We start from the raw sequence: 24,118 nt of genomic DNA, 5'->3' as shown, positions 1-24,118 counted from the left end.
GCAGGTTCAGTGCAAACAAAAAAAAGCCTTTTTCAATAGCTCGTAATCACACTGCAGACTGGGGAGGCCAGCAGTCCAGCTGGGTTCAGGAAGGACAAAACGAGCCACTGCAAGAGAGCACTGGCTGCTGAACAAGACTGTTCAGATGCAAACTCTCATCTTATAAAACTCCTAACCTGGGGACAGGAACTGTGAGTTTGTGCCAGAAGGACAGCTCTAAATGTGCCCACTTACATTTCCCTTGAGTGTATACTGTAGTCAGTGCTAGAGAGAAGACCTGTATCTAGATGTGGCTTTGGGTTGACCCAGCATGGCCACGTGTATGCTTTGTCGAAGCAGCCCAGACACATTTCAACCCTACAGAAAGACATAAGGGCTCTCTCCCTCCCTGTCAGCCTACAGAGCAGTTTGCTTCAGCTGCCTCTACGCTCTGCCTCCCTCATCCCTCCTCCAGAAAGTTGTTCCTACACATTGCAGACCCACCTGGCTGCCTGCCTTCACTAAAATCCCACCCCTAGTACACTGCAAAGCCTTGCCCCAAAATAACACACCTTAAGGAGCTAGCCAAGCTCTCCGCTACAGCTGCTCCACATTTATCATCACCACTCATTATTCAAGGTAGCCCTGAGCCTCGCCTTTACAGTAATTCAATAACAGGACTAGCTGCTGCAGAGAATAAACTGCAGAGAATAAACTTTGCCCTCTCCTCTCAGCACACAGACAGAAGATGGAGGAATTGGGTGGTGGATGAAAAACTGAATATGAGCTGAAAATGTGTGCTGGCAGCCCAGAAAGCCACTCGTGCCCCAGCCTGCAACAACAGCAGCACAGTCAGCAGGGCGAGGGAGGGGACTGTTCCCCTCTGCTCCGCTCTCGTGAGACCCCACCTGGAGCCCTGCATTCAGCTCTGGGACCCCAGCACCAGAGGAACAGGGACCTGCTGGAGCAGGTCCAGAGGAGGCCATGAGGATGGTCAGGGGGCTGGGGCTCCTCTGCTGTGAAGAGAGGCTGAGGGAGCTGGGAGTGTTCAGCCTGGAGGAGAGAAGGCTCCGGGGAGACCCTACTGTGGCCTTTCAGTATATAAAGGGGACCTACAGGAAAGATGGGGAGGCATTCTTTATGAGGGATTGAAATGACAGGGCAAGGGGTAACAGTTTTAAACTTAAAAGAGGATAGATTTAGATTATATGTTCAGAAGAAATTCCATTAGGAAGAAATCCTATTTACTATGAGGACAGTGAGGCTCTGGCCCAGGCTGCCCAGAGGAGCTGTGGCTGCCCTATCCCAGGCAGTGCCCAAGGCCAGGCTGGGTGGGATTTGGGCAGCCTGAGCTGGGGGGAAGTGTCCCATAGCAGGGGGTTGGAACCAGGTGATCTTTAAGGTCCCTTCCAACCCAAACCATTCTCTCATGCCATGTTTCTAATTCAAACAGACAAAGGAAAAACTGACAAGAGCACACATGGCACCATCTCTCCTGGGCAGAGATGGACACAGCCCTGCCTGGGAGAACGTCCCCCTGGGACAGCAGGCCACAGCAGCACCTGAGCGTCCACCGCTTATATATGAAGATAAATGAACCCTTCTGGTGAATAAATTATGCCTTGCAGAAAGGAGTACTTTTGTGTCCTCTCATAAACAACTTAAGAGTCTGGTTTCTGTTGCCCAGGCCCTAAGACACAGCCCTACACTTATCAACTCCCAGTGCACGGTTAAGTCGACCAGCACCTCTGCTGCTTTAAGGAACAGAAGAGCTACTTTATAACCAAGGCCATTCAAAATCCTGGTTAGAGGATGTCTTTTAGCACCAGACCCAGAGGTGAAAAGGGGCTTATAGGGGTTATCAGGAAGCATATTCATTTCTGAAGGGGAAGAGCAGTGAGGAGCCCTCAAACCATGTCCCATAAGAAAACATGGCTCAGCCACCCTGTTTCACTGGCATGCTAGAGCCCATTTATGAAAGAGCTTCCTAGAGAAGCTCCAGCTCTGGGACTCCCACTGGGTGTTGCCCTGACTCACCTGTAGCCTAAAGAGTCCATGGGGACAGAGGCCATGCCCAAGTTTTCAGTGTAGTTTCGTGACTTTGTTGCATAGTTATGTGAATCTACATTCCAAGCAAAGCTGTTCTGCACCCTCTGCGTGGCCTCGGCCTCAATTTGCTCTTTTGGTTTCATCACGCTGTGGTGATGGATGTGGTGGTAGACATGTTTATGGTGGTATAAGTTAGCTGCATCCAGTTTCATTCCTGATTTTGTTGTGTGTTTGCCATGCCCTGGAGGAATTGTTCCTAGTGTCCCTGACAGCTTTCCTAAGTGGCCGCTTTCTGGAGACCGTGGCTTAGGAGAGTGGCGGCCAGGTCCTGGAGATTGACAGCCTGGTGTTTTCATCACACGCTGTACGTGTTCATCAAGGATGCTTTCTGGGTTTTCTTCATGTGCATCTCTCATCTGCATCCCAGCACAGCCCATCTCAGAGTAACGAGGAGCAAAGTGATGAAAGGTTTGGGCAGAAGGCATCTTGTGGCTAATGACTGAAGGACCAGAAGAGATGTCTGCTTCCTCACCTTCTTCCTCCTGCAAGAAACCAGAGGACAATCAGAGAATGACAGCAGGCTGGCACAAGGGGTTTCTGGAGGTCTCTAGTCCCACCTCCCACTCACGGCACGATTGCCACCAACACTCGGACAGGTGAGCCCCGGCTTTGTCCAGCCAGGTCTTGAAAGCCTTCAAGGTGGAGATGCCTCCCCTCTTTGGAGACCTGTCCCTGGCTGCGCCGCCCTCCTGTGGAAAACTTCCTAATGCGCAGCCTGAGCCTGCCCTGTCCCAGCTCATGGCGATGCCCCGCTGCCGCACCGCTTCTCTGCCTGCCTCGTGAGGCACCATTCGCAAGGCTCTCAGCGCATCGCCCAAAGAGACCAGGGCAACCACTGACACAAAGCCAGGATTTACAGGTGCGCCTTTCTTATAAGTGTAACGACTTGATCGGATTTATAAGCGGGCAGAGTTTTGCTAAAAAGCTCCCCATGTCCCTTGAAGATGGTTCTGTAACAACCAGCAGCGGAAACACAGCTTACCGCACCGTACGTGCAACTTCCTACAAGCCTTCGTGCAACTTCCTACAAGCCTTCGGCGAGGCACTGCTTCAAAGATCATCAGACAAAGCACAAAGTCACAGGACATGCAGCAAAACCATTCTCGAGTCAGCAGATACCAGGGGGTTTTCTCACCTGAATGACTGTTCCACAAAGCAAGGCAAACAGCGCGCTTGTAATAGGAGCGTGCAACTGAAGGTCAACAGCAGCTTGAATGGTTTTGAAAATGAAACACCGTTTTCTCCCAGGCATGCTAATGCTATGGCAAAACACTTCATGCAGATAAAGACATGGGTTGTAACTAACTGCTTGCTCTTGTAGTTCACAACTGTCTAGGACACACTGTTGTTAGCGCCTCTTTAGTCTGTGCCAGGAGGAATAAAACTCCTCCATGCTAACAGCCACAATTTTGATTCTGACAAACTATTTTATGCTCCAGCATAAACTCAGATATTTATGAAGTTTCTTTATTGGAAAACAGAATTCCTATTTTTTTTAATTACATACGTAGGATTTCAGCAAGTCCTTTAATCCCGCTCTCTCTTCCTCCTTTGGCACAGAAAAGAAATCATTTGCAGCACGGGGAATATCTGCCCTGCCAGATGAATGCATCTGCTAGAAAACACTGCCTCCCATCAGCTTTGCCTGTCAGTTGTTATCATCCATCACTTGCTAACTAGCTTCAAAGTCTCAGCTGCCAACCACAGAGCAAGAAAGCAAATAACAGACTTCCTCCCAGTGTCACACCTGGGGGTTCCAAACCGAACCAGGGCCAATGCCAGGCTTTGAAAGTGCAGAAGACGTGGACACTTGCAGTGCCCTCTGCCAGCCTGGGCTTCTCCCCCCAGCTCCTGTCCTGCCCCACTGAGGTCCGTTTCCCTTCACTCCCTTTTGTGGCCACGGCCCCTCTGATTTCCCTGTCTCGCTGCAATGCAAACCTACTTCAAGGGATCCAAAAGATCTATTCATAACACCCTCATCCTTTTGCAAGAACCAGAAACAGGCTGTTGTGCAAACTCATTGGAACAAGGCTGATCCAGCATGACAGTGATCCCAGCTGTCACAGTGACTCCTAACACCAAGCCACTCTGCAGAGATGGGACTCGGTGTGTGACACGATGCCCACTCATGAAGGGGACACACCAGTCGCTCGCAAACTGCTCTTAATTTCAGAAACACCTTTCATCTCCAGTGGCAACGCTACAGCCTGCCAAATGCCATCCCTGGGCAGCTAGGTCAGATACAAGAAAAGATGGAGCACATACTGCCTAAATCCTTAACACTGGGTTAAATATTTATTAACAGATTGTGATGACCCAGTGACATACTCAACGCTTTGGAGGCTTTTAGGGCTGGTACCTACATTCTGGAGAATTCTTAGGTTTAAACAGCAGCTGGTATCTGCAGGGCAAGATCTGACCCTAGGGCAGATCCCTGATGAATGGCAGCACGTGCTTTCTGCTCTGGCAGTGCTGTCACACCGCAGCAGGGAGACACAAGCGTGCCCAGGGTGAACCTGGGATTGCCTAGCCAAATGGGTGCTCAGGATTTAGGAAATCTTCTGGCCACCTGAAACTCAATTGCGCAAATAACTGGGATCTGGTACTTTGTTTTGCTCCAAGACTGAGATCAGGGTGGGCTAAGGGAAGGAGAGGCATGCAGTGTCTCTCTCTGTTTGCCCTGTCTCAGCTCATCTGTCACGGAGTTGGGGGGAAGCGTCGATCTGCCAGAGGGTAGGGAGGTCCTGCAGAGGGACCTGGACAGGTTGGGTCGATGGGCAGAGGTCAGCGGGATGAGGCTCAACATGGCTCAGTGCTGGGTCCTGCGCTTTGGCCACAGCAACCCCATGCAGCGCTACAGGCTTGGGGCAGAGAGGCTCAAAAGCTGTGCAGAGGAAAAGGAGCTGGGGGTGTCGGTTGATGCTCGTGTGAACATGAGCCAGCAGTGTGCCCAGGTGGCCAAGAAGGCCAACGGCATCCTGGCTTGTATCAGGAATAGTGCAGCCTGCAGGACCAGGGAGGTGATCGTCCCCCTGTACTCTGCTCTGGTGAGGCCACACCTCGAGTGCTGTGTTCAGCTTTGGGCCCCTCACTACAAGAAGGACATCGAGGCCCTGGAGTGTGTCCAGAGCAGGGCTACGAAGCTGGTGAAGCGCCTGGAACACAAGTCCTGTGAGGAGCGGCTCAGGGAGCTGGGGGTGTTTGGTCTGGAGAAGAGGAGGCTCAGGGGAGACCTTATTCTCTCCGCAACTGCCTGAAAGGAAGGTGGGGGGAGCTGGGGGTCGGCCTCTTCTCATGGGCAACTAGTGAAAGGATTAGAGGGAACGGCCTCAAATTGTGCCAGGGGAGGTTCAGCCTAGAAATGAGGAGACATTTCTGCTCAGAAAGAGCAGTCAGGCATTGGGACGGGTTGCCCAGGGAGGTGGGGGAGTCACTGTCCCTGGGGGTGCTCAAGGAAAGGTTGGACGTGGTGCTTAGGGACGTGGTTTAGTGGGTGACAGTGGTGGTAGGGGGATGGTTGGACCAGATGATCTTGGAGGTCCTTCCCAACCTTAATGACTCTGTGATTCTATGAGCAGGAGATCTGGACCCAAAGCAGGTCCTCTGCCAAGAGCAAGTGCTGCTTGGGTTGGTGGTGTGCTAGCGAGCTCTGGTGGGCAACTGGCTTCCTGACCCCAGCACTGGTCTCAGCCTCACGTGAAGCAGGAAAGCCCCACGTTGAGAAAATGGCAGGTAACGAGGGAAGGAGGCTCTGCTTGCAAGCCAACCTATGTGAGATATCTCTACTTGCCTAAGATATCCAGAAGTAAAAAGCTTGCAAATTAACTCATGCACTAAACCAGGACAGATTTTCTTCTTCTTAATCTCTTTGCCTGAGTTATCTGATCTTAGTCTGTGCCTGGCAGTGCAGCACTAGCCCTCCCCTCCTCCCCAAACCTGCCTGCACCCAGATGAGCCACTCTTGCCTGCGGACACCTGCCCGCGGCTGGCATGGGCGGAAGAAAGGGGAAATGAGACACGGAGCTGCTGACCGAAGGAGCCACAGGCAAGGGTTTGGTGTGGCTGCCCTGGGGAAAAGTCCATCCCCCAACCTGGCATTCTGGGTTTGCCAGCACAGAAAGCCTGGGGAACGAGCCTCCCCACCCTGACCCAGAGGTGGGGAATTACATGTTTTAATTTGCACAGTGGGGAATGACAGCTAAACAAATCCTCATAAGATACTGTTGGATGCCTGCAGTCAGGTATCCCCATATGTTTTGCCTATAACTTTCTATGTTTGCTTTTACAAAATTACCTCTGAATTTTGTCTCAGTTTTTACATTAAGTGCATTTCTATTTAACTGTTATCAGATAAAAGTATTCAAGCAGGTTTTCTCAGCTGATTAGGTACAAACCCTGGTTTCCAGGAAACTATCTGAAGAACTGCTCTGGTAGGAGCAAGGTGATAACTACCGCATTATGCACCGAAGAAACCTGGGGGTTTGGGGAGCAGCCTCCTCCATGGGCTCAGCTTTCCTGGATATGAAGGTGCGTGGGAGGGCAGCGCTCCCCCAGTGCGGGCTCCAGGGCTGTGTTTCAGCATCTTGCTGCAGCGAGCAAAGCTTTGCAGCTGGGCAGCCCGAGCAGCCTCAGCTGGGCTGTGAAGCCCTGGGTGTCCTAACCACTAGATGGTGCTTTGTTGACATACTATTGTCAGAAACATCTTCCATCAGCTCGCAAAGGCAGCGACAGCTAGATGTATGCTTAAACTCTGCTGACTGTCTGCTGAGCTGTTTTTACTCTCCAGCCTAGCCTGTGTCCTTCCCTTTGAATCAGGAGCCTGAAATATGCACTGATGAGCTATGGGTAAGCAACACCTTGCTTTACACCTCCCCCCCGACTTCTCCCAATCCCAACCATCAGATTATTACTGGTCGGTAGGCCAAAACAGCTCACCTAATCACAAGGAGTGCATTTTCCACCTTCAGGCAAACAACTTCCCTCTCTAGTCAATGTTTTATACTCAAACGTTGAGAATTTCAGCAGCGGCTTTGCTTCTCCTGCACATGGCTCATTTCAAATTCACTTGGTTCAGACAAAGAATGAGTGGCCTGCACGATATGATACTGCAGCTACATACACAGACATAAGGATGAAGTGGCTGAAAAAGTAACACGGCAACATGCATATCACCCCCTAGGTCTCTCCTATGCTGCTCAAAATAATTAATGAATTCAGATTTTTTTTTCCTGAAAACCAGAAATCTTACTGTCTTTTCAGTAAAAGTCACTTGGCTCTAAACCAGATGTCTCTTCCAGTTTTTATTGTACGATGAGGCTTTAGAAAGGAACTTGTAGGCAGCTCAGTAGGGGGAAAAATCTTTTTTTTCTAGCTTTTGCAAAATATTTCTTCTCTGCTTCTCTGTTAAGCTGAAAACTGCTTACTGTGACTAATGCCTTATGGTTTTCCCTGTGCTACTGTTCAGTGAGCCATGCAGACCCAGTAAGAGGTCACCCTGTAGTCCTAGTGTTTAGGTCACAGAAAAAAAGCTGTGATCTATCAGGACTCAAGCTCTCCTCTTGCTGATACCAGCAGCTCTCACACCTTAAGTGCTGACCTAAAAAAGCTACAATTGCTTACTCTGAGTTTTTCCCAAATGGCTAATGCCAAATGCCAGCCAGTCAATGAAATATATTCTGTAGACAGCAAAGAGGTTCAATATATAGCTTTAGTGGGAGTCCTGGGCTTAAAAATAGATTAAGTCACACAAAAATATGTTTAGACAGACTTAGTTTTATCCTCTGGCACATATGTATTTGCTGATTTTATGGTATTGCTACTGGCAGCTTCTTCAAGGGGGTAGAGGGCAGGGATAATGTAGTTGGGTACAGGTGGGGGGCAGCAGTGTACCAATGGGAGCACGAGAAGGGGTCTGTGTTAGCGGGAAATGTTGCTGGTTACATTGGCTTTGTCTACAAAGCACTAGTTATAGGAGAGGAAAATAGACCAATTCCAGAAGAGCAGGAATCTAATCACAGAATAGGACCTCGCTGGTCTTTTTCTGGCTGGATGCTGGACACAGAAATGCAGCAAGTTTGCTGGATAATGCTTGGCACTGGAGTGAAGCTTAGAGATTACTCTGCCTTCCTAATTTCTCTGCATTTGAATACATATGTGATTTAAAGTGAATACTACAACCTACAGATCTTTTTCTGTTTAAAGAGCTGCTAAATGAACTTTTAAAAACATTGATGAATATTTAAAAATACTCTAAAGGGCTTGAAGGGTCTGCCCTGGAGCCACAGAGACGCAGCTTCTCTAAAAGCACAGAGCAAGCTGAGATAGGCACGGACACCTCTTTAAGGGAGAGCTGCAGGGTATACTAAGCACAGAGCCTTTGCCTCACAGCTCCAGCAGCTATTATACTGCAGGGACCCAGAACTTCTTCACATGGGGCTGTAGTTACACTGACATTTGTGATGTTCAGTAACACTGTCACGTCCTCTGTAAAGACTCCTGTATCTCCAGCACAAGATAAACATGTGAGATGCAGTACCTCAGAAGAAACGATAAAGCATCAATACTGCAGAACAGTGTGTCTCACACAAGTAATGAGACAACCAATACTCCCTTATGGAGCTTGTTGTGGAGTTGAAGGCTTTGCAAGCTTCCCTTAGAAACCTTCACCTACCTTCCCTTGGTAGCCTTCGCCTACCAAGTACTCAAAAGCTCTGAATGGCCCCAGAGGCACAAGGGCTCACAGCACGCAGTGCAACGGGCTGGGTTTCCCCAGCCACCCAGGTGAAGTCATTGTATTGCTCTGGCCAAGAGAGGATTTCTGGATGCTACACCTGATCTAGGAATATGCTAGGCACTAATGGGCAGAACCCTTTCCTTTTTTGGTAGAAATGGGCTGCTGGCACACACAAATGCCTCCACAGATAACATCATCTGCCATCTGTTTGCCACATGAAAGGGAAATAAGGATCATGCAAAATGCCATAGGGGAGAGTGAACCCCCATTACATCGTCCCCATCCTTGCATAGAAGGGGTGGCTTACAAAGTCTGTGATGGACAGGAGAGCAAGGGCACCAAAGAAGATGGAGAGCACCCACAACCTCTAACTGGAGACAGAAAGCCTTCAGGAACCCACATGCAAGCGACGAACGTGGTCACCCAGTTTGCTTCCACAGCAGCTGAAAACTTCCTGCTGCATACAAAGCAAACAAATTCCAGGCTAGTACAAGAGGTGAGATTACTAACCGCTCGAACACGTTTAAGGCGCTCCTCTAACTTCTCCTCTGCTTCACGTTCCTTTTGTACTTCTTCCAAACGATTGATCAATTCTGCAGCAAACTTCTCTGGTTCAACATGGATATCCTTTGGCATTCGATACGTACGCTGGAGGAAAAACATACCAGGGGTTAGCAAAAGGTGCATGAAAATCACACATTTATTTTGGAGGCTTAAATAACTGGAAATGCCAGTCGTTCCAGTGGGAGTTCAGGGAGGACAAGCTGGCAGACACAGAGGTGCAGCCTAGGTCTGACAGGCTGGAAGCTGAGCCACTACCACAAGCTCCTTCTCCAGCACCAGCTCTGCACCCCCTCATATAAGGGAAAGGTTTTCTATAGCCACAATCAGCAAGCTCTTCTGGCATCAGACTCCATTTTGGGATGTATGTGCATGATAACTCTCAAAATTATACAAGGCCAATAAGAATATAAAATTATACATGGCCAATAAGAATAGAATATGCTTACAGTAATGATGTTTTCACTTTGACAGAACTCTACTGCACACATGTTCAGCTTACCACAGGTGGATCAGCGTGTATGCCTGTCAGTCTCTGCAAATCTAGCTCACGAGCAGAAAGGAGTAGAAATCCAGCCATATCCAAGAAATCTTGCTTTCCTCTATCTTCCAGCACAGCTTCTGCTAAAATCTACGCAGCCACAAAAGGCCACTGTTCCCATAAAGCATCCTCTCTTATCAGAGCCTAGCCGTGGCACGATTGCATCTCATCTTTTCAGAACTGTGCAAAGATTCCCTGCTTGCTTTACCATTACAGCAATCACTGGCAACCTCACAAGCACAGAGATACCATTTTTCTGCCTGCTCCGTGTGAACAAATGAATAAAGTTCAAGGGCACTCTCAGTTCCTTATGCTGAGTTACCTTGTTCCTAAATTCCTGAGCTCTGAGATAAGAAGTTTGTGCAGTGAAGTATCAGCTGACAGCCACTGTAATTTTTCCCTCATTTTCATCCCTTCTGAATTATTTTGTTACTCTGCTAGTAGAAGAAATAAAAGGACACAGCAGAGAGAAAATAATAATTTGGAGGAAAAATATATGGAAAACTCAACAGTATAAAAACCTGCATTCAAATATTTCAACACCAACATGAGAGAAATAAACACTTCATAGGGCTAGAGATAAAATTAAACATGAAGACACAAGATAATTCATAGTGAGGAACAAATGAAGCACCAGAAGCAGAAATCGAGCCCGGAATCTTTAAAGGAGGATTAGAGACCAATCGAATTTACCCTGAACCAGCTTAAAGACCAATGCAGAAGACTAAAATAATGCTTTGCCTCCAAACTAACAAGAGTATGCAAATCATATTGTTTTTCTCTTTCTGCCAACTGCTGAATGGAAGGCAGGGGGAAGAAAAATAAAGGCAGTAAGTATCCCACTTACAGCACCAAGAAGCTGGAGCCATCTTTTATGACACCCAAGTTAAGTTCCATGTCTCAGTTTAAACGTACCGCTTGTTTTGTCCATCAAGATCAAAACTCAGCTAACCCTGCCAACAAACCTCAATTTCCATGCTTACTACTATCATCTCCTGCTTCACACCGGGTGGTGCTGGGCCGTGGGGTACCCGGGAGATGCCTGCGGACACAAGGCAGCTCTGCAGGTGAAAGGACTGCCCGCACGGTGCGCTCACTGTGCGTGGAAAGCAGGGGGACTGACAAGGTGATCTGAAGCTGTCCCAGGCAGGACTGGACCCGACAGAGCTGGGAACGCCGCCAAAGGCGACAGCCCCAAGCAAACCATCCCCTTCATCCAGGGAAAAGTGCTGTCCCTCACTCCGTAGCTAACGAGAAGGGAAATAACCCAGATAACAAGCGTGAGGGCAAGACACTGTTTCCCTTTGGAGGGACAGAAAACTTGTGTCCTAGTATCCAGAGCTCGTGTAGTTCAGAAATGTGCCTCAGTCGTGCATGGTCACAGGGTTAAGACCCAACAGAGATGGTCCCTGCTGTTATTCAGTGGGGAGCCTCTAAGATCCATGTGATGTTTCCCCATTCCTCAAATATCTGGGGAAGCACTTCTGGCTACGGGAGTCTGCTTTCATCAGCAAGCGAGCCCCAAACCATGAACACTGTCTATGTCATGAGGTAATGCCAGCAATTCCAGAAATGGTCAGCAATGCCACAAATCTCTCTTTCACCTGACAAGTCACAACCAGTCCAGTGATGTGTTCATTCCCTTCTGCCACCTCACACACGTCAACTTTCCCTGCGGTTGTTTATAGGACGGCAGCACCAAGCCCTGCTCAGGAGCAGGCACCATGCCGTTAGAAGCTTTCTGAGTGCAAGGAAAGAATTCAGGGCTCAGCAGCTACAGGCTCAGATCTCCCTGTTGCAGCTATTGCAGCAGCTTCCCCAGAAAAGCAGAATCAGGACAGAATTTCCCATTATTTTCACAGCCCTTGATGCAATGCAACGTCCTCAAATAAAATCTCTCCCAAGCACCCAGTCTGCTGCAGCAGCAGGTGCAAACATGGAAGTTTGTTAACCTGCATGTTTCAGTCCTGGTAAAATAAGGTAGCTCCTTCAGGCCCAGCAATGCTTAAGGACTGCAGCTCCAACTCTAATGAGTACCTGAAGAAGTTCAGGGTCACTAAAGCTTGAGATAGGACGATTTTGGCCTTTTATATCGTACTTCAGCACATTTATCCACAGTTTCTCAAAGCCTGGAAGTGACTGAAGCTAAACTACATAAATGAAAATAATTGAGCCTAAGAACCTTTACAGTGAACTCGTTTTCCTCTCTCTTTGATAAACTGCTGTGTGCGCAAAACCACACTACCTTGTCCTTCTGGCTTTCCACTCAGCACAACAGCTGGCACAGGTCCTACAGCAGCCCGCCTGACAGTGGAAGATGCAGCCCCCACTGGGAAGCAGTCCCTTGAGAGTCTCTCTGTCCATCTCCCTGCCCATCACTTGGGCTGAAATAAATCTCACTTCACCGTGGATGAAGAGCACAGCACGCGCCCAGTATTTTCCTGGTGAGTACCCTGAATGGTGACTTGCAGAAAGCTAGCAAGCAAAACGATGTTCTGAATTGCCACAGCTCTGATTTTATTCCTAGCTCAAAGGATGAGCTACACAGACTTCCCCAAATACTAACAGTATTGGAGAATAATGAATGCAAATTCCCTGCGCTGAAACAATACAGCCCACTGCTACCTCCTTTGGACAGTAATCACATACTGCATTGACCTGGTTCAAAAAGCTTAAGACAACAAAGGGTTTGAAACTTTTATCAAATGACAGGCCTAACTTAGGAAAGGAGACATGTTTCGCCAAAATCCAGCCAGGCTGAGCCTGTGCCCAGAGGAGGATCCATCAGAGCTTCAGGACTTTGAACCTGTCCCTGTCTCCTCGTGGGCATACAGAACCCTGCAAGGAAGTCATAAATAAGCTGTTTATTGTTCTAAAATCAGAAGGGCTCCAAATGCTTTTGTTCCAAGTAAAGGGTGCAGCATTCTCCAAGAGCTGGCTGGTCCAACACGCACTGTTTTTGGAGGGTACAGCCCTTCAGTCTGGACCAGAATGAGATCTCTGGCCATTTTGTGTCATCAGGCTAGAAAGGAAGCACTCTGTCTTAAAGAATTGCTGTTTAATCTGATGTTTTATCTAAAGTTGTTTTATCTAATGTTTTATTTAATTATTTATCTACTTTTATTTAATGCCACTAGTTCAGACAGGGTCTGTCCAGAACCAAACCATGCTGGGCTGGGGAGGTTACAGAGAACAATGGATGGGAGCCTGAATGCCAGATGGGCTGGCAAGGAAGAAATAGTTTGAACTGTTCTGGATGAAGTAATCTTTCTTAGTGACAGCTGTTAGGAAGGATTTCTTGGTGTACCTATCACTAGAACGCTGTCCTCTCTCCTTGACATATGAAGTGTCTGAAGCTCTGGTAGCTTTGGGAAGAATCAGAATGCTAAGAACATGCTAGATACACAAGCCTCCTAGTTGTTCCATTTAGCACCTGCTAACATGTTTCTTCCATCTTTTCTTGGAGCTGATGGAGTGGGAGTTGCATGGATTTTCTCCATGAGGCAGACGCAGGTCTTGGGTTTTGATGGATTTCACCTTCTCTGAGAAACTGTGGTTTGAAGACCAGGTTCCGCATCTGAACACGTTGACTTCCTAAATTAGCGCCTCGTCTGGAACACCACTTATGCTGAGCTGTGTTTCTTCAAGGGTTGAATGGGCTTCTCACCTCCACAGTGAGGTGAAGAAACATGATAAAGTTGCAAGCTCAGCATTCAAAGCTGAATGAAATCTCAAGCAAGGATCTGCACATTTGTCTACAGGGTTGATAGCTGGGACCGCTGAAGTTTTGTGTTTGTACTCTGTCCTTCCTCACTCTTTCTTCCCAACTGAGTTATTGCCACCTTTTCAGCCTTGTCACAGTGACAGTGGTTTTACTACGATCTATAAAGAAAAGATAAGGCTGAAAGAGAAGAATCTCACTGTGGCTTGCAGGTTCCCCTTGGGAAGAAGAAACCTCAATTGCTCTAAGATGAAATAGCTTTTCCAGTATTACCACTGGGCAGAGGTCTCAATCAGCCCCAGGGATCCATGCTGAACCATTTCTGACAGACCTGTCTGGGCCAAAGAATTTTATGTTGATAAATCTCAAATGTCTTCTACAGGTTTGATGCCTCCATGATGCTCAAGTGGCCAACGTTAGATCAAAAGTCAGTCTTGGAGACGAAGTGGAGATGGCAGGTTAGATAACACAAGAGAAAAGAAATTCTGAACTTCTACGTTTCCCAGATAAATGTATTCCACTGTGAGATATGTTTTTAAAAGGCAAATGGTGTTTCTGTGCCAGAAACATCTGTGGCAGAGCTCATGGGTAGCTGGACTTCAGCATCCACCCTAGCAGCATTCAGGGACTAGCAGAGTCCCACTACTGCGAGGCATTTGAGGAAAAGGACATACATCGGATTATGGGAATTCTGAGCACGTTCCCAACTTGCAGGACCAGAAGCTACCCAGGCAGAATGAGACCAGGGCTCCCCATCCTGTCCACTCCTCACTTCTACAGCATTGCGGAGTAGTCGCTCAAATCCTTCTGTTCCACTAAAGGACACCATGGATGTCACCTCTGCGCACTGGACCCCCTCCTGGGAAAGCTGAGCTTCCCTTCTCACAGGACAACTGTGCAACATGCTCGCAGCTTCCTTGACTGAGGGCAGGACAGGAGAGCTCCACTTGATGGGAGCTCTACAGCTACAAAATGGCTTCTTCATGCAAGCAAACAAACAAAAAATGAAACAAAAAAGGAATCCCAAGCCATAATGCTTGAGGTTGGATTTTTCTGAATTTGCCGGGGAGAAAAGGGTATTTACCCTGTCCTGGGAACTGATGAATGCCAGAGCCAGGGTAAATACAGTACAACAGCCCATGTAAGGCCCTGCATTCTCATGGCTTTTGCCCCTCCTCCTTTGGGAATTTAATTTGCCTGCTCTTTCCTTTCTTACTGCCCCAAGACTTTGCTCAAATCCAAGAGGAAGATGGAAAAATCACATAAAAAGCAACATGCACCCACTATGTAATAGGTTCCTGGGAGAGGCACAAAATAAAGGTCTCGTTGCTTGCTAGAAACCTTCACCTGCTGCATTCTTTGGCAGAGCGCCATTTCAGAAAGCACAACTTTTCCAAACTTAGAGTGTTTTTAAGTTTGTAAGTATGGAATATGCAGAACACAGCTGTCCATGCACTAAGATCTCCTGCTGCATAGTGGGGAATCCTACATGACTAAAACTTGTTTAAAACTTGTCTGGAGGCAGCACGGCTGATGAAACTAGCAGGCAATCTCCTATGAACTACAGTTTATAGCTTCTAGACCTGAATAAAATAAAGACCTAAATAGTGCTTCTATTAAAAGCAATATAAGTTCTTTCAGAATTTTGCATAATAGCCCCACACCTCATTTGTAAGGGAACAGTAAGGTCTCTAAAGGACTTCTAAAATGACTTTTTGGAGGTAGAAGGTCCTCTGCTATCAGTAGGAAAACATGCCATGCACTCTGCAACAATTATCGGTATAGATTCTGGCTATCCTGGTTAGATATGAGTCCATAAAGACTTTCACTCACAGGCTGCAATTTAGTGATTGCTCCATGTTTAAAAGCACACTAACCGCCAGGTCCAGGCAGCTCATGGAGACTGCTCTAGCTACGGGCTGCATGATATCCTAACCACTGGCTTTAGAAAGCAACACTTGAAGAAACATTTGCATGGCTCTTTGCTAATTGGGTAAGTTTAATTCAATAAACTTGCAGTTAGAGGTGATTTTAAAAGACTAACTTCATAACATTTCACACTGGTGTTGTCAAAACACATTGTCTAATTACCTTCTCCTTTCTTGGCTGATTGATAAGTGAGGGCAGAGCAGTGCCTCTCTGAAGTTGATGCCAATTCTGTGTCAGTAATTGGCTGGCAGGAGGTGCCAGAGTGTCTGAACTAAACTTATATTCCCTGGAGAAAGACTAGAACTAACTTGACTTCTTAGTCTTCCACTCCCATAAAAATATGCGTCAAGATGCCTTTTTCCCTGGGACTTAAAATTACAGCACAGAATCTAATGGGAACACTGAGCGTTTCATAGAAAAATCCTTGTGAAGCGTCTGTATGTAGTTTAGAAGGAATATGTAATTCTAAAAGACCGTGTAGATAAGTAGGATATTATATAAATTTATAAGCAGCAGGTGGCCAATTTAAACCTTGTTTTTTACCCTCCCACCCCCTTTTAACTGGTTTCCAAAAAGGTCGATAAAATTTAATGCTAAATAAAACTAATTAGTCTGCAAGGAACAGCTGCTGGAATGACACTTATTCATTTTAACAAAAGAAATGTTTGGCAGATGGAAGTTTGTTAAAAAACAGCTCACTATACATATTTAATGCTCCATACTCTGAGTTTATAACCTGCAGTTCACTGAGGCATTGCCAGTGCACACGATCAACAGAAACTCACTATTATTTTTATCCAAAAGGTAAAACCACTGACAAGCTTTGAAGTTGGAGAATATTCACTCAGTAGTTCCCACTGTTCACTAACAGCAACAACAACAACAACAAAAATAAAGGCCAAGCTTTCAAACTTCAACTCTAACAAAGCAGTCCTTACAGTAAAAACTGCATCAAGTGAAATAAAAAGGCACCCAGCCAGCCTTTTCAACAGCGACCACACTGCAAAAGCAACTGTATGAAAAGAGAGGTGACTAAGCAAGGATGGCTAGTGAGTGTCCACAGCCAGGGTTTTTATTGTCAACCCAGTGATCAAAGCATAGGAGACCCTCTTAAATCTAAGGCAAATAATCTAATTTAAAAACGAAAACAAAGAGTGATTTTTTTTAAAATCAGATTAAAACGAGGGTGTATTTCTGCATGCATTGTGCTGCTTTGAGCAGGCAGGATGGGAACAGCTGTGTCAAGTTTGAAGGCACTTCTGGAAAAAGCAGATGGAGGCTTTTTTTTTCTTTCCCAATTTGTTTTGTGCTGGAGTCCAGCTGTCCAAAGGGAAAAAAAGCACCTTTATTCCCTGCTATTTATTAAATGTCACCTGTAACTTCTCACAGAAAGAAAATAATAAGCAGAGCTGCAGATGGTGCTGCAGAGCCCCAAAGCCTCATCTTCCAAAAGCTGTTTGCTTACCTGAAGCAACTGGGGAGACAATACCAGACAATTCAAAATACTTATGTCTGCACCTTCTTTGCTTTCCTACCTTGTATTCCCAGGCAGGCTTTGCAGAGTCCTTGAGAATAGGTTAGAGCTCCCTTTTGCTACCCACTGCAGGAATACTGCTCAGGACAGCTGCATTTTTCCCCAGCTGACTTTGGCTGAGAGCTACATCAGCCTTCGTGTCCAGTGGCCTCCTACAACTCCCACAAACATCTCTATCCCCCCAAAGGCTCATAACCTACTTGCAGGCAGACACCAGCCACCTAAGCCAGCCTGCGCTTCCATTCTTGTCCTGAAGAAACAACTGGCTACTGACCAAACACTTAAGAAAACTGTGTTTTGGGTACCCCCGGATGATGAGGCTGGCAGAGGACTACCAAGCTTTCCTCCCTCTTACATGCCCTTTCTCAGCACAGCAGATTCCCATCCCCAGATGAATACAGTGCTAAGGGAGGTTAAACTGACACTTGAGCAAGCAGAGCAAACGCATGCTAGAGATCTCACGCACTTAGCATATTTACCTTTGCAGAAGGAGATACTGCTACTTACAGGAATGTGAGGTAGTGGCACACGTCCATTTGCTTTGGCACTTTCCTGCATCTCTCTGCGATGCTGCTTCCGGAGTCTGTATGGTGGGATCCCATCTCTGCCAGAATAAAGCAACAACACGCCCTGCTTTAGTGCCTTTCATTAGATGGTCTCCATCACACAACATTCATTGAAGCCCTGTTGCCACAGAACGGCAGGTAGAAAACCTCTTAGAATCTGAGAAAGGCTTCACATGCCCAGGGCAAGTGCAACAGAGCAAGAGGAACAACATGGAGAACAGTGCTCCTCCAGGCCCCTGGAGCTCCCTACCAGGGGCACTTACACAGCATCCACTGGGAGCTGAGCGAGGCAGGACTCCTGCAACTGTTGCCCAAGGTAGAGGGCAGGGAGAAGGACTTGGACTGCATCCTGGTACCTTTTATAGTTGGTTGCTTCCTACAAAAGAGACTGCAATGCACACAGTAAACCACAGGGCAGGCTAGGAATGGGGGGAGGAGGAGGAGTGGGAGCTCAGTGAGCATTTATACCAAGGGGAACTTGGTCAGGGAACAATGTATATGTTTTGAAAAGAGCGTGGTAACTTCTCAAATGGCTTATCAAGGCAAAGGGTTGACTTCATGGCTCTTAAGATGATCTTTAGCTCAGTTAGAAATTACGGATTTGATAGTGAAGTTATTGGGTGAAAAAATCTAGTGCTTGCCATAGAGGAGGCTGGTATAGGTTGGGCAGGAAAGCCATGGGCAGCAGCATGCAGGCTAACCAGCTCTGTTGAGTTTGTTTGTGCCCTTGATGAAGAAGCTGGTGACGGAGGTGTCTGCAGAGGAAGGTGGGGGGAAGGAGACCGGTAGCAATGAGCCTGTCCCCAGAAAGCCCAGCAGCAGGCTTCATGGCTCTGCCACGAGCTGCAGGGTGGTGCAGACCTGCTCTGCTGAGGCCCTTCCACAAACACGGGGCCTGGGTGCACGCTGGGTCCCAACAATGGGATGTTCAGAGGGGTCACAACTACCAGACTTTGTGTTGAGCACTGCTGGCGGCAGAGCATCACTGACCGGGTATAGCTTCAGGAAAAGGAAGGAACCACGTTTTGTTTTCATCATTGAAACCATCACAGGATGAGAAGAATGCAATTGAAGTGGAGCTCAGTTATGAGATAAGGAAATGGGCTCATGTCCTAGTGAAACTAGGTTATTTTGAGAAAAATCAACCAGTGCAAAAACAAATGTCCTCCCAGAGCTTGGCAATTTGGAATTTTCCTCTTTTAATTTACAGATTTTGCTTATTCAGTAATGGCAATGCCATGGAAGTGTGTGGAAATGAATGGAGTGGTTTAGTTTGTCACAAATATGAAGTTCCATGCACATACGTTGCCTTCTTCCAATCGTTACCCTACACATCTTGGTGAACTGACAACCTTGCACCACTCTGAAGAGTGCGACCAATTCAGTCAAACTGCATCTTATAGGACAAGATGTTTGCACAAGCCAACTGTAAGTACATTTAGCTTTTAGGTAAGCTCCTAACCCCCTCAACTGCTATGCACACCTCTTTCTTGAGAACGTAAGCAAAACAGTTTAATGAGCTCACACGAGCAGATTTTCAAAGTCTACATGATGTTTGGCAAGGAAAACACAATTTACTGTATTTTTTTGCCTGAAAACCTCCAGAGTTACAAGCACGAGCCTGGACAAGGACTGTCACCATCAGCTCTCTTTCCCAAACAGAAGCCCCGTCCGTGTCTGTGGTGCCTGCTGCCCCAGTTACTCTTTGGAAACGTAGCTCCATACAGAATTGCCATGAATTTGCTCCTGCAACCAAACTGCACTATACAAATGCAATTTCATTCAGTAACCCTGGCATTCAAAATTAAACACATTAAAATAAAATAAAAACCATGATTAATGACAAGTGGTTTTTTGTAGGAAGACAAATGACAAAACAGAGAATTAGTCTGGCTAATTACAGCTCTGGCTACTGGCTACAGGTAATGCAGGAGGAGGCAGAGCATGGCTCGGAGCATCACCTCCGCTGCACCCAGTCAACGACACTTTACAAGAGCAGAGCAATTTTGCAGTGTTGCTATAACAACAGGCGATCACGATAGCATTCATTAGAAAGCTTCATTTTCTTTAATGATGAACCTCCATTTGAAAAATAACGTAGAGTCACAGTGGTTAAACAGTTTCATCATATCAGGACAGTTTTTTTCCAGAATGGATGGGAACAAAAGCACTGACGATTTTTACTGACTCTGCCTTTGCTGTGGAACGATTTTAGCTATTGCTGGGCAGAATCAATAAACAAGATATCAGCTTAACTGCCACACAAAACCCGGGCACTGGAACACAACTTCAGCGTTGCGGCCGCATGGACGTTCGCGGGAAAAGCAGCATTATACTAGAAGGTGCAATTTTTCTTTCCTTCTTTCTTCCTTTCTTTTTATTTTTTTCCTTTTTTATTTTTTTTTTATTCTCCACAGCAGCAGTCCCAGCGGAAAGAGCGACTTTTGTTCAGAGCACAGTAGCGAAAGGCTGATAATGGCCTCTAATCTATCCGGCTTCAAACACATGTTCAGCCCTGCTGTGCTGCCTTTGATGTCATTTTAACTAGATTCCCCAATGCCACCTCTGAACTTGGAACATTCCTTCGTTCAATGTACTGTGCCAACTCAACCAGAGGAAGCAAATTCAAAGATAAGCACTTTAATTTTATCCCAACAAAACCTTATTCAATAGATGGGGGAAAAGCAAGGAAAACCAATACCACACTTTTGTTTTCCTTTTGTCAGGTAGCTTGCTTTGAGATATTTTCAATAGATAGAGAAATAATATATATATATATAAACTTTTTTTAGAGCACATCTCCTTTTAAAATAAAACTTTCCAAACTGTTTTTACTTGTTTCATCACGTGATTTTCTTTAGCGCCAGAAAGTTCCGTGCTAAAATGCGGTGGGGGAAACATGGGTATTTCTATCATTTATTTAGTGAGAGTGCAATTGGTTTGCTATTCTGGCACTGTGGTGGCTTCCTCTCCTCTGCTCCCCAAACCCACCTGCAGGAGCCCCTGATGAGCACAGAGGGTCTGCTGCTGCCTGGCAGTCAGATGCTACTAATGAGCGCCTTCTTTGCTCCTCCGGAGAAAGCCTCCAAATCTGACCATTAAGCCTAACAAGTTGGAAAATAATCATTTGGGATCTTTTAAATTAAAAAGCTGTTAAACTTGTTTAAATAGAGCAGAACTCAAAGTCATTCAGGATCACTGACCATAAGAAAGACAGGAAACAGATCGGCAGAGAAGCCAATATTTTCTACCGATTACTCTTATCAAAGCACCACTGTCACTAAGAGATCCTTCTCACATCAAAAAGCACGAAGGGAAATGGCCAGGCATTTTGGCCAAAGGCCAGTCATCTGAGGAATAATATTTCCTCTGCAAGATTTTAGGGAGCAGTAGCCACTATTCTAAACCGTTTCACTCTGGGACACGGCCACCTGTGTTCTGGGTGCTCTGACTTGATTTGGGGCGGAAGGGACCCCGGGGCACCATGCTGAGCCCGGCTGAGCCATGCCACCAGTGGCGGGGGCTTACCTAGTGCCCGGGAAGGCAGAGCTCATATCCAGGCGAGGGGAGTCAGGACACGTGATGAGACCCAGCAAAAAGAGTATGAGGTGATGAGACCCAGTGAGAGGAGTATGGTTATTATTCATTTAGCTGGAGCACAACGCTGGGCTAAGAGACACGACCTCTCGTTCACTGTCGTAAGCTCTTGCAGAAATAAAGAGAAGAACCATGCTGACCGAAGGCATTTCTGGATTGGAACTGGAACATCACGAGGCGATTTAATGCGTTTCAGCCTCTGCCTGGTGCCTTCGTACCTAGATCTGCCTTCATTTCCCTCGAGTATCTCTGCCGTGACAAGCCCTCCTGCCCAGCGGCTGTCTTGTCCCCTTAGGAAAGGCACTGCTGACACCAAGGGTTATCCAAGAAAGGGATCACGGACCGCGTAGTGGCACCTGTGATTGCTGCCATGTGCCTGAGGCCGGGCCGGCAGCCCCGGGGAGCGCAGCACCAGCCACCAGCAGGCAAGTGACTCTGCTGCCCTGGTGGCCATGCACGCCAGCCGGGATAGCGCTTGCTAGGAGCATGGCACCGGGTCCTCTCCAGACTGTGCCTCCACAAGAAACAGCTAAAACAACACAGCTGCTGTTCCCGTTATAAAAACAGTTTTCGGCAGAGGACCAAAGCTGGTTTGCCTACACAGGCAGAGGAATTTGTATGGCACAGGAAGACTGAAAAACAATCAGCAGAGCCTAGGTATTTAAGAGCAATGTTTTTTAAGGTACTTAAAATGAAAACCCCTCCAACAACAGAGACTGATAATATATTCATTACATAAATTCAACGCATTACAATATTTACTTGTGCTAGGAATGACATCCTGTTGAAAATTTGTCTTTAAGGCAAGCGTGCTTGCATTGGGTACCACGGAAATGACTTTTAAAAGCACATACGTGTGCTGGGCACTTTTGAAAATCCTTTCTCTGTTTGACCTAGCTCAGAGGGCCAGATGGCAAGAATATCATACAGGCTTCTGCTAGCGGTTTTCCGTAGTTGGGCTGTGCATGAAGCCTGTGGGGAAATTTCACTTCCAAAACCTGTTTTGCCACGATCGGTAGAATATCAAAGCTTGGAAGGGAGCTGGTGACAAATGCCGTACATCAAATAACAAGCGACTGCACAGTGTGCGGCGCTTATTTGCCTTCTCCCCCAGCTTGAGCTGGCTACCAGTGGCAGAGCATGCCTGACATCAAGCCGTGCTCTTTGTGCACCCGCACGCTTTCTTCAGTTTACTGTTAGAGGGTTGGGGCTCTCCTTAATCAGCCTGTGTCTGCATCCTCATTGCCCAGACACAGTCTCCTCTGACGTAGGGTCACAGAGGTTTCCACCTTGGGATCACAAACCAGTCATGCACTGTCTTTGAGCAGAAGCTAGATTTCTTCATTATTGAGCTTGACTTGTGTACGTAAACATCATACATAGACAAAAACCTTGCCCATCACCGAATGAGCCTTTTGTTGCCATTTTCCTTAGAGGAGGCCTAAATTCAAAGCACAAGCACCAAGATATGCAAGTCTTGTCAAGCAGCAGGAGTCCCTTCTCTGACGTCGTCTAGTTGTTCTTCATTTCTGCTGCCTTAAGCAATTCTGCAAAAATTCCTTTGAAAGTCAGGAGGCAGATAGGTTCAGCAATACCATGTAAAACTGTAACAAAATTTGGTAATGAAGAGCTAGTATTGAATGCAGACAGAGTTTTTGTAAGCCAAAGGTCAAGGCTGTATGTCCAGAATCCTAATTTGGGGATGAATCTGCATGCAGTTTGAGATGCACAAAAAGAAAGATCACAGGTATACTCCCATGATTTTGAGACTTACTTAAAAGGAACTACTGAGATTGGGCTAGTTATGAGCAGAAGGCAGTACATGTATTGGCAATAATTAAAGTCCTAGAAGCAGCCTATGGTAGGCACAGAAGGGATAAAATGCCTAAAGGAAAAAGGAGCCAAGAATAAAGAAGACACAGGATGGTCAAACAAAAATAATTCTGCCTGAGAAAGAAAGACATTATGGCTACTGAAATAAAAATTAGGGGCTTGAAGAACTTGGGTGTAAATGATCACAACTTCTAACAGGTATACCTATTAGTGCAACCCCATGAGCCCAATGGACCAGTGGAAAAGGAATTGCTAAAAGCTTATTAATTTTGAAGAATTCTTACATCTGTTTCTTCTGATAACACAGTTATATGACCCCTGCTAGCTTCAGAATACTCCTCCATATCACCTGATGAGTCTGAAGAATTACAAAAGTATGTGACAAGGCAGCTGGATTTGTATTACACTGACTCCTTAAATTAGCAGTCCTCTACAGTTTTCTGTAGTTCCTCCCGTGGTACTTTGACCAAGATCTGCATCCTCCATTTTGCAACATGGGTATGGTGCGAGGAGCTAGTGCTGGTGAGCAGAGTGGACTCGAGAACTGCTCCTAAACATCTCCACGCCTCCACAGAGCCAGCAGCAAGTCTGCTTCTGGCTTGCTTAGAGCCACCACAGCAGATACAGAAGTCTCCTTACCCACCAGGGCTTTCAGTTCCAGTGATGTGAGTTCCACCTCACATCTGCTGGATCCCTCATGCTGCTGTTTGAGGGATCTCAAGCACACAAGCACGAGTCATGACCTTCAAGGTCTGGGCACAGAGCGCAAGCGAAGGCCTGGTGGCAGATCTGCTGCATGAGCACTGCAAGGGGAAGAGGTCCCTGAGGTCTCTTGCCTGGTTATCCAGCAGCATGCACGCTGGCACTGCCTGGAGGAGCAGCAGTGCCCAGGCTGGGCAGGCAGGTGGCCTGCTCTCCTGACAGTCAGCAGCCACGTCGCGGATTCACTGGCTCACTGGATGAACCGAAGGCAGGTGGGGAACTGTTGTGTTTTGGTGGGCACCCACTGTCGACA

The 24,118-nt window shown here is 46.9% G+C and overlaps 1 protein-coding gene across 4 annotated transcripts in view; it reads right to left on the bottom strand.

Moving 5' to 3' along the window:
• Positions 1-24,118, bottom strand: part of AXIN1 (axin 1) — an 83,756-nt gene that overhangs the window by 11,804 nt on the left and 47,834 nt on the right. For all 4 annotated transcript variants that reach the window (XM_035548941.2, XM_035548940.2, XM_035548943.2 and 1 more), the window contains exons 4-6: positions 17,615-17,711; positions 9,332-9,469; positions 2,017-2,570 (exon numbers count right to left, since the gene is read on the bottom strand). In XM_035548941.2, coding sequence (XP_035404834.1) covers positions 2,017-2,570; positions 9,332-9,469; positions 17,615-17,711 — 789 coding nt within the window. The remainder of the gene's footprint in view (positions 1-2,016; positions 2,571-9,331; positions 9,470-17,614; positions 17,712-24,118) is intronic.

Source organism: Cygnus atratus, chromosome 15 (assembly GCF_013377495.2).
Source record: "Cygnus atratus isolate AKBS03 ecotype Queensland, Australia chromosome 15, CAtr_DNAZoo_HiC_assembly, whole genome shotgun sequence".
Taxonomy (NCBI): Eukaryota; Metazoa; Chordata; class Aves; order Anseriformes; family Anatidae; genus Cygnus; species Cygnus atratus.
The sequence above is the reverse complement of the archived record's forward strand: the minus strand, read 5'-3'. Positions and strand labels throughout refer to the sequence as shown.